Raw genomic sequence first — 11,307 nt, 5'->3', positions numbered from 1 at the left:
ATCAGGGCGGGAGGGAGGGATCTTGGAATCTTCACAAACAGCTGATTATATACCACAAATTGTTCCCGCTCATACTCTGTCAGCCAATCAAACAAGCTCAAAAAAAGAGAAGGAAGCCAAATCTGCCTAACAACAGGGAAACATGAAATATCACAGCTTACTGAAACATTAACTCTTTGTGAACCAGAGCTTAAAAAACCAACTGAACACCATCAAATTATTAGTTATGGGAGCCGCGTTATCATGCGACCCCCCCTTGTAGTCACTAAGGGGAGGGTGTTCATTCTAGCGTATTCAGCAGTAAACCATCTGAACTGTATGGGCTGCTGACAGGATCTGGAGGAAGCGCACACATTCTAGCTCCAACCGCAGCTTCCCACTGTCTGCTCTATGAAAGAAGAGGCGCCGCCCCTTCCTGTGTCATCATTCCCACACATGGTCACATGGGCATTACCTCAGCAGAGGTCCTTCTGACCACACGGATATAGCTAAGCCTCTACCAAAGAAGGACCGAGAGAGGGAAAACGAGAGAGACACGAGGTGAGAGAGAGGAAGAGACAGGAGGTGACAGAGACAGGAGGGAAGAGAGAGACAGGAGGGAAGAGAGAGAGAGACAGGAGGGAAGAGAGAGACAGGAAGGAAGAGAGAGAGAGACAGGAGGGACGAGAGAGACAGGAGGGACGAGAGAGACAGGAGGGTAGAGAGAGACAGGAGGGTAGAGAGAGACAGGAGGAAAGAGAGAGACAGGAGGGAAGAGAGAGACACAGGAGGGAAGAGAGAGACAGGAGGGAAGAGAGAGACAGGAGGGAAGAGAGAGACAGGAGGGTAGAGAGAGACAGGATGAAAGAGAGAGACAGGAGGGAAGAGAGAGACACAGGAGGGAAGAGAGAGACAGGAGGGAAGAGAGAGAGACAGGAGGGAAGAGAGAGACAGGAGGGAAGAGAGAGACAGGAGGGAAGAGAGAGAGACAGGAGGGAAGAGAGACAGGAGGGAAGAGAGAGAGACAGGAGGAAAGAGAGAGACAGGAGGAAAGAGAGAGAGACAGGAGGGAAGAGAGACAGGACGGAAGAGAGGGACAGGAGGGAAGAGAGGGACAGGAGGGAAGAGAGAGATGGGAGGTGAGAGAGAGACAGGAGGAGAGAGAGAGAGACAGGAGGGAAGAGAGAGACGAGAGATGGGAGGTGAGAGAGAGATTGGAGGGACGAGAGAGACAGGAGGGAAGAGAGAGAGACAGGAGGGACGAGAGACATGAGGGACTAGAGAGAGAGAGACAGGAGGGGAGAGACAGGAGGCAAGAAAGAGAGAAACAGGAGGGGAGAGAGACAGGAGGGAAGAGAGAGAGACAGGAGGGGAGAGAGAGAGACAGGAGGTAAGAGATAGAGACAGGAGGTAGGAGAGAGAGACAGAAGGTAGGAGAGAGAGACAGGAGGGAAGAGAGAGATGGGGTGATAGAGACAGGAGGTGTAGAGAGACAGGAGGTGAGAGAGAGACAGGAGGGAAGAGAGAGAGACAGGAGGTGAGAGAAACAGGAGGTGTGAGAGAGATACCCCACCCGGGACATGTTCCTATCTTCTAAAAGGACCCTGATGTATCCTGGACCTCTATATGCCTCCCTACCCCACCCCCTTATCCCCTTATTTTTACTATTTGCTTTGGCAATGCCAACATGTACTTAGTCCTGCCAATAAAGCTCATTTGAATTGAATTTAATTGAAAGGTGAGAGAGAGAGAGAGACGGGAGGTGAGAGACAGACGAGAGGGGAGAGAGAGCGGGACGTAAGCACGAGAGACGGGAGGTGAGAGAGAGAGACAAGAGGTGAGAGAAGAGACGGGAGGGAAGAGAGAGAGACCGAAAGGGAAGTTAAGAGAGAAAGAGACGGGAGGTGACAGAGAGAGAAACGGGAGGTAAGAGAGAGACGGGAGGTAAAAGAGAGAGGCAGAAAGGGGAGTTAAGAGAGAAAGAGACGGGAGGGAAGAAAGAGAGAGATGGAAGGGAAGAGAGACAGAGGGGAGATGAGAGAGAGGTATTCAAGGCTACACAATGTCAGCCCTGATCAGTAGCTGGAACATCCAGGGCCTGAACATTTCAGCCTTCGGATGCAAGACAAATGATCCAGACTTTAATCATAGACAGAAAAACATACCGGACTCAAGTTAGTCTGCAGTTAGCTATTAGTTATTAGCTATTAGATTTTCATGTTAGCTATTAGATTTTCATGTATGAGTCCTGAATAATGTTTGCCAAAAAAATGAAAAACTCTATGTGTAGTTCAGAAGTTATTCACGTAAATGGCTTATGTCGCGCATAATCAAACGCACTCAATCGTGCATAAGATTAATTTGAAAAGAGGTACCCTGGACCACTAGTACTCAAAATAACCAGCTCAATCTCCTGAATAATGTTTGAATATGTGTGGTGCATTTATACTTTGGGCAACTGCAACCACTTTTTGAGAATTGTTTTTTATTCACTGTGTTTATATTTTTCAGGGGTCATGATTTATGGTCATCTATGATTATTATTTGTTACAATATACTTGCATTACATGTTTGTAGATAGACCACCAAAAAACCATGTGTACATCTTTTAAGCGATAATATTTCATGGTCATCTGTGGTTATTCATTTATCAAGCCACTCATTTCATTTTCATGTTATACAAACTGAGTCTTAAATGTGGCCCAAACATTTTTTAGATTAACCACTTTGGGAGCTGCAAACCATGTATTGGGTTTACATCCTAGTTATTTCTCAACAATAAGGGTCCTCCATATTCATGGTCATTTTTTATTTTTCCTTTATCTGATATTAGGGTTACTTTGGCATATATTATATGCGATTGGTGTCTTTCTTGGTATTTTCAATTATGTTTTTCATCATCATTATTATTATTATATGGTTGACTCAGGTTTCCATTTCATGTTTGTACACACATGTGTATGCAGAATAAGTTCATAAGTCTCTGCCCATATTTATTGGAGGGGGTATATATCAGGTTCCCACCTAAAGACCTGTTTTTCTGGAGTGTCATTAAAGGCCAAATTGTTCTTGGCCTTTTTTAATTGTTTTTAATTATGTTTTTGTCACTTGTGTGTTCCTTTCATATGCTAATAATAAAAATTGACAATTTATTATAGTACATAATTTGTGTTTATTTTGGGTTCATTGCGTCCATTTGCACACTTCTTTTTCTACAATTGTACTCTTTTTTCCAAGTGTGTGGACTACAGTCCCCTATAGATCATTTGTAGTGCCCTCAAGTTCTCCATTTTTCTGTCGCACATAATCAAACGCACTCAATCGTACATAAGATTAATTTGATAAGAGGTTCCCTGGACCACTAGTACTCAAAGTGACCAGCTCAATGTCCTGAATAATGTTTGCCAAAAAAATGATCAACTCTATGTGTAGTTCAGAAGTTATTCACGCCAATCTCTTATGTCGCGCATAATCAATTGCACTCAATCTAACAAATTTTGCCCCAAAAATTCACAATTCTATGTATAGTTGAAGAATTATACAAAATATGCTAACTGCACATGTGAAACATTTTATAGGTACCTCACTGTTTGCTATCACAACTAACTTGAAGTTTCCATAAGGGCTTAACCCACTAATCTATGTTTAATTCAAGAGTTGCTGAACACATGGTAAGTTTGTGTGTGAAATTACACTTAATAAAGTTTTATGTCATCAAATTATTTATATGTAATTGTAGCGTCATTATTAACCTTTTTTTAACTTTACATAGTGGTTCTTGTGTAGACACGGGGGTCAGTGGGTGCTCTCGTCCGCTGGCCCGGCCGCCTTTACAAAGACAGCATGGACCATGGCTCATCCCAACTGAACTGGAAGTCTTCAAACAGAGGCTGGACAGACATCTGACTGGGATGACAGGGGGATGACAGGGGGTTGGACCAGATGGCCCAGGAGGTCCCTTCCAACTATGCGATTCTATGAACGCCCGACCTCCTTAACAGTGGGTGGAACACTGCTCAGACAACACAGGGTGAGGGAATCACAATATTAGGACTTTCTTGGATCCCCAAACAATTAATGGCATATATCACACAACCAGCAAAACACAAAATGTAACAGCAAACAGTTTATCACCCTTCCACTGTCACACCAGGGATTATAATATCCGTTCGTCAGAGTTTCCAGGGCTACTTACTCCAAGCCAGCAGCACCCCGCTTTCGGCGGGCACCCACCGAGAAAGGAATAATGCCAGATTTAGGAAGCTGACTGAGTACCGCAAATTCTTTAGTCAGGTGACTGGATTGTCCCAAGCTGGATACCATCCTTATGTAGTCTTTGATATCTCAGCCGAATCCTTGCATTCGATGCTGAAGTCCATGTAGTCTTATAATCCATGTTCGGTTATGGCCTGCCAATCGGATCCGCAGATCCAAAATTGGTACCATGCAGTAAGAGAGACTGGTCACTGGGCAGTCCTCCTTCTATACCCCATAGCTCTCAATTCAGACCCTTGGGGCTTCATGATTGGTGGAATAAGAGTGTGCTAGATTGGCTAGATTCCAAGCCTTATACATAATATCCATAGTAGTAATGGTGTCTAACAGAGATGAGGAAGAGTCAGCTAATTTACATAGAATGGAGCAATACAATGAAAGGTTAGCATAATTGATTTGTCTGAGTCTGTGACCTTCCCTGACAAAGGTAATTACATGAGTCAACAGGAACTGTAAACCTAGACTCCTTAGAGTCTTGTAGAAACAATGAGGGGCTTATCACATGGTAATAAGCAGAATACCATCATGTGTGACCAAATTTTAAGAAACTCAACCCATGCTAGGCATTGAAAGAGTCCATGTCATCACTGTTCTGTTCTGAAGTGATACACTCACTTGGAAGCCATCGAAGTATTCCACAGAGTGGCCCTACTTGGAGGATTGTCTGTTAACGTCATCTGTCCAAGGTAAGGATTTGTGTTGAATTGCCAGACTTGAGTTAACTTACATTGTAACCTCAAGTCTGAATTTCAGTGTTGTTGTGTTTGTCCTGTTTGAAAGCTATATTTATATTTGGGTATATAAAATATTTAATATGTTTAAGAATAAAAGTAAATGATGAGATCAGTCTCAACATTTTACTTAAAAATTTACTTGCTTAATGTAAATTTTTTGAATGTTTCTGTTTTGATATCTCAAAAAGGTTAGATGTTGGAGGTCTTGTAATAAATACGAAACTGCTCCAGTGTATGTATAAAGATTGTTGACAAGTATCATCTCGTCAACTAGTGTGCAAGGAAGTAGTGCTTCAAATAGATATTCATACTCTGTATTATAGGCACAAATGATGTGAAATTAATTGATAATAATATTAGAAAGTTTACATATTATAAATGCTTATTATATTCATGTCACTGACAATAATTTCAAAATATGTGGATTATTAAGTTTTATGTACCTGATCAAGGTTGTTGATTTAGTAGTAAGGTTTTAGTAAACTATGATAATTAGACATAAATTTTAGTTGTTACCAATCCTTGAAATATCTATGAAATGCAACTAAAGTGAGTTGTGTCATTGTGAAAAGTGTAACATTCCTGTATTTTAAATACAGTGGATAATTTTAATGCGCATAAAATTTTTAGGTTGTTGGCTTAGGAATGTTTTGATGTACGAAGAGCAGCCATAGTCACATTAAGATTTTTAAAAGGCAGATGAGAGACTTTAGAATGTCTCAGTGGTTGAGTCTATACCCATCGTTGAACTAACAGGTTTGAGTTTACGGAATGTTATAGCGTGCATGTCAGCTATTGCAGGGCGATAATTTGTGTGGCTATCTTGCATCAGGGTTGTATGATTGGCGATCTAGTTGGCTTAGGCGTGAAAATATGTGTGGTCTGTTGTCCTGTTTATAGTCTTTGTGATAGGGAATGTTGTCCATTGCAAAGGTGACGTAATAACATTACATGCACTTACATTTAAATTACAACCCTAATGTGGCGCACTGAGCACTGAAAAAAAACATTCCATACACTTACATTAAAATATCACACACCTATGCCACTCTGAACACGTAATAAAAATATAACTCACCTGGTTAGCTTGGTAATACAAAATTGAGATTTCATAAATACAAATTAAGTGTTGTGTCTGTCATTGTCCATTAGAATGTTTTTTTAATTTCCTAAGTAACCCAAGTATGTTTCCATGAAAATGATAAATGGCACAGAATAATAATCTTTGGGTCTGAATTGGTCATTTGTGAAATTAATTAATTTGACTTATTTCATAGGGGAAGATAGTACAATCTGCTTTCTATGTTTATTACATTGTTTGTTGAATATGTTAAAGGATATACCTTAAATCACAGGTTATAAATTTGCCCAAAGAGGAGAATGTTATTCATTTGGAAACATACTTGTTTTTGTTTTCTATCAATGTTAAATGTAAAAATAACCACACCACGCCATGACATCTAATGTCTTCTTATAGACAAATAAGCTCACTGTCCATTGCACTTCAGACAGTGATCTTTGTTTTCAGCCTATACTAACCACTAGTGTTCAGCATTCCGATGCTGCAATATCGGGTATCGGCCAATATTCGCTGTATCAGAGTTCCGATACTGAGTTCCGATACTTTTACAATATCGAATACCGGAATCAGAAGTTCCCATAATGCAATGAGCCTATTTTATTCTATTCAGCCAATGAGGATCCTAAGAAGTGTGGGCACATCCTGTTAGGCATGTTAGCCATGTTAACTAATGGCATGGCTGTGATTGGCTGCTCAAATGATGTCATGATGCACTATAATGGAGTGTGGGCGGTGTGTGGGCGGAGACTGCGTGTCCATGTGTGCGGGCGGGGTCTGTGCGGGCCTGCTGGGGGTCTGTACGGGCCTTTCGGGGGTCTGTGCGGGCCTGCCGGGGGTCTGTACGGGCCTCTCGGGGGTCTGTCCGGGGCTGCGAGGGCCTGCCAGGGGTCTTTGTGTCTGTGTGTAGGCATCATCCGATGGGACTACAAGTCCCATCGGGCTATGCCTGCTACAATGACAGTGATTGACACATTAGCCAATGATGGGACAGTAGTAGTCCCATCATCCGGTTAATGTGTTGAATGTAAAGACAAAAAACACAAATATACATACTACATACATACAACATACATACCACATACATACTATATACTACATACATACCACATACTATATACTACATACATACATACAACATACTACATACATTCTACATACATATATACATACATACAACATACCACATACATACTACATACAAAACACTATATACATAACACATGGTATTCTGTTTATTACCATGTGATAAGCCCCTCATTGTTTCTACAAGACTCTAAGGAGTCTAGGTTTACAGTTCCTGTTGACTCATGTAATTACCTTTGTCAGGGAAGGTCACAGACTCAGACAAATCAATTATGCTAACCTTTCATTATATTGCTCCATTCTATGTAAATTAGCTGACTCTTCCTCATCTCTGTTAGACACCATTGCTACTATGGATATTATGTATGCGGCTTGGAATCTAGCCAGTCTAGCACACTCTTATTCCACCAATCATGAAGCCCCAAGGGGCTGAATTGAGAGCTCAGGGGTATAGAAGGAGGACTGTCCAGTGACCAGTCTCTCTTGCTGCATGGTACCAATTTTGGATCTGCGGATCCGATTGGCAGGCCATAACCGAACATGGATTATAAGACTACATGGGCTTAAGCATCGAATACAAGGATTCGGCTGAGATATCAAAGACTACATAAGGATGGTATCCAGCTTGGGACAATCCAGTCACCTGACTACAGAATTTGCGTTACTCAGTCAGCTTCCTAAATCTGGCATTATTCCTTTCTCGGTGGGTGCCCGCCGAAAGCGGGGTGCTGCTGGCTTGGAGTAAGTAGCCCTGGAAACTCTGAGGAACGGATATTATAATCCCTGGTGAGCCAGTGGAAGGGTGATAAACTGTTTGCTGTTACATTTTGTGTTTTGCTGGTTGTGTGATATATGCCATTAATTGTTTGGGGATCCAAGAAAGTCCTAATATTGTGATTCCCTCACCCTGTGTTGTCTAAGTAGTGTTCCACCCACTGTTAAGGAGGTCGGGCGTTCAGTTGGGATGAGCCATGGTCCATGCTGTCTTTGTAAAGGCGGCCGTGCCAGCGGACGAGAGCACCCACTGACCTCCATGTCTACACAAGAACCACTATGTAAAGTTAGAAAAAGGTTAATAATTACATTACCATTACATATAAATAATTTGATGACATAAAACTTTATTAAGTGTAATTTCACACACAAACTTAGCATCTGTTCAACAGCTCTTGAATTAAACATAGATTAGTGGGTTAAGCCCTTATGGAAACTTCAAGTTAGAGTTGTGATAGCAAACAGTGAGGTACCTATAAAATGTTTCATACGTGGAGTTAGCATATTTTGCATAATTCTTCAACTATACATAGAGTTGTGAATTTTTTGGGCAAACATTATTCAGGACATTGAGCTGGTCATTTTGAGTACTAGTGGTCCAGGGTACCTCTTTTCAAATTGAACTTATGTACGATTGAGTAGGTTTGATTATGTGCGATGTAACTAAGCGATTTACGTGAATTAGTTCTGAACTACACATTGAGTTGATCATTTTTTTGGCAAACATTATTCAGGACATTGAGCTGGTCATTTTGATTTTACCCAAACAATGTCCACTCTATGTATAATTCACCATACATGAAAATCTAATAGCTAACTAATGACTTATAGCTAACTGCAGACTAACTTGAGTCTGGTGAAAAACATTGATATACAGATCCCCCTTGAAATATGGACAAAGGCAAATAATGATTTCAAATTTCAATAAACTGACCGTCACATCCAAGCATAAACTATGTGTGAACAGGTGCTTAAAGAGAACCTGTCACCCCCCCCAGGTGTTTTTAAGCAAAAGAGCCACCTTGTGCAGCACTAATGCTGCATTCTGTAAAGGTGGCTCTTTTACTTAGCGTCCCGTCCACCGCATTTATAAAATTAGTCAGACATACCTGATATTTGACAGGGGGGCAGGTCTTTCCCCCTCTGACACCGATGCCTCGCATCCGTCATTCATTTCGTCCTTATGTCTTTTCTCCGCCTCCTCTGTGTTCAATTTAAAATGCTGGCGCCTGCCCTGTAATATATTATTCTTGGGCATGCGCAGTTAGCGCTGCCTGTTCTTGCATCACTTCATGGCCTGGCTTTCGCGCCTGCATGGACGCACTGCCAGAGATCCCACCCCGCAGTGTGAATAGGGGTCCCATCACACACAGCGATTTTGTGACACATCAGCGATCTCGCCAGCGAGATCGCTGTGTGTGACGGGGATCAGCGACCGGCCCCCCCTGCCAGTTATCGCTGATCGCGCTCGAACATCCTGGGCCGTTTTTCGATCGCTGGTCTCCCGCTGCCCAGCACACATCACTGTGTGTGGCAGCGAGAGACCAGCGATCAGCGACGCTGGGCGCTGGTTTCTAATGTAAACGTCGGGTATCCAGGAGCCGTGGCTCCTGGATACCCACTGTTTACCTTGGAAACCGGCGTACACGATGTCCTGGCGATCCCATCATGTCGGATCGTTGGTGGGATCGCTAGGACATTGTTTAGTGTAACGGGGGCTTAAATCATTAGCGACTGTGTGGCGGGATCTCTGGCAGCGCGTCCACGCAGGCGCGATAGCCAGGCCATGACAGAATGCAGCATTAGTGCCGCACAAGGTGGCTTTTTTACTTAAAAACTCCTGGAGGGGGTGACAGGTTCCCTTTAACCTAGAGTCACCAACTCGTATACATTCAACAAAAAAGTCTAAGGAGAGGATTTACATAGGTTCCCATACAGATGAAGACTTTAGTCTTAGGGTACCGTTACACCTAGCGATGCACCAGCGATCCCAACCAGCGATATGACGCGGTCAGGATCGCTGGTGCATCGCTAGGTGGTTGCTAGTGAGCTGCCACACAGGCAGATCTCACTAGCGACATCGCAGGGGACGGGGATCGCTACTTACCTGTCAGACGCTGCGATCCTGCGTCCTCCCGCCCGCGTCCACGCGCCGCTCGTCGGCTCCACAGGAAGCGCCGCAGGAAGTGGCCAACGAGAAATGATCTAGGAGTTTCTCGCGCGACCAACGATGAGCAGCGGGGGAGCCGGTCGGAGGTAAGTATCACATGCAGCGATATCGCTAGCAATATCGCTGCAACGTCACAAAATCAGTGACTTTACAGCGATATTGCTAGTGATATCGCAGTGTGTAACGGGGGCTTAAGTGAGGATTGGCATTAGATTAGGGTCCTGGAATACAAGAAACGCCTTACCGTGGCTTCCAGGTACACAGAAATAGGCGATTTCATGCACTAAGTTTTCTCAATTTTTCATATTTCTAATGCAGTAATGCAATTCATTTTTCATATTTCATGTTTGCATGCTATGGCGCTACAGTGTGGTTCCTTTTTTGTTTGTAAGGCAAATAATGAATCCTATGTCCCCACCGGATACAGGGAATTCTCTGTCTCCACCCTGAAAAGCAAAAACATCAAACAGGCCGAGAACTCAGGAGGAAAATTAGTCTGGTACAAAGAGGAGCTAAGAAAAAAACCACATGTAGATAAATAATAATAATAATAATAATAATAATAATAAAAGCATCCATCTAGAACATTCCACATGAGTTTTCCTTCTGTCTGTGACTTTATTATATATTATTATTATTTTCACAGTTTTGAAATCCAGGCAAAAATCTGATGAATAATCCACAATCCATAATGGAGAAAAGAGAAAGTGATGTGCAAGGAGATGAGTGGCGGTGCAAAGAGGAAGATCTTACAGGTAACCGTCCTGATGAGGAGTCACCATGAAATAAATAAGAGGAGAGTCACATTCTCCTCATTCACCGGAGCTAATTTATATAATAAGCTGGGCAGAGTTTAAAACATGCTATTTTTAAGATAATTGCCTCATAGTTACACACGTGGTCAAAATTGTTGGTACCCTCGTTTAGCGACAGAAAAACTCACAATGGTCACAGAAATAACTTGAATCTGACAGAAGTAATAATAAATAAAACATGTATGAAAATGAACAAATGAAAGTCAGACATTGCTTTTCAACCATCTATCCACAAAATTTAAAAATAAAACTCATGAAATAGGCCTGGACAGAAATGATGGTACCTTTAACTTAATATTTTGTTGTACAACCTTTTGAGGCAATCACTGCAATCAAACGATTCCTGTAACTGTCAATGAGACTTCTGCACCTCTCGACAGGTATTTTTGCCTACTC

The 11,307-nt window shown here is 42.3% G+C and overlaps 1 protein-coding gene across 1 annotated transcript in view; it reads left to right on the top strand.

Moving 5' to 3' along the window:
- The first annotated feature begins 345 nt into the window (after positions 1-345).
- The window catches only part of LOC141073040 (uncharacterized), a 47,204-nt gene continuing 36,242 nt past the window's right edge, over positions 346-11,307 (top strand). Inside the window, exons 1-2 of the mRNA XM_073560354.1 lie at positions 346-540; positions 10,743-10,851. Coding sequence (XP_073416455.1) covers positions 10,767-10,851 — 85 coding nt within the window. The 5' untranslated portion in view covers positions 346-540; positions 10,743-10,766. The remainder of the gene's footprint in view (positions 541-10,742; positions 10,852-11,307) is intronic.

This window comes from Dendrobates tinctorius, unplaced genomic scaffold, assembly GCF_039654945.1.
Source record: "Dendrobates tinctorius isolate UK_male_01 unplaced genomic scaffold, ASM3965494v1 ptg000295l, whole genome shotgun sequence".
NCBI lineage: Eukaryota > Metazoa > Chordata > Amphibia > Anura > Dendrobatidae > Dendrobates > Dendrobates tinctorius.
Note: the sequence above shows the minus strand (reverse complement) of the source record. Positions and strands in the feature narration are given on the sequence as shown.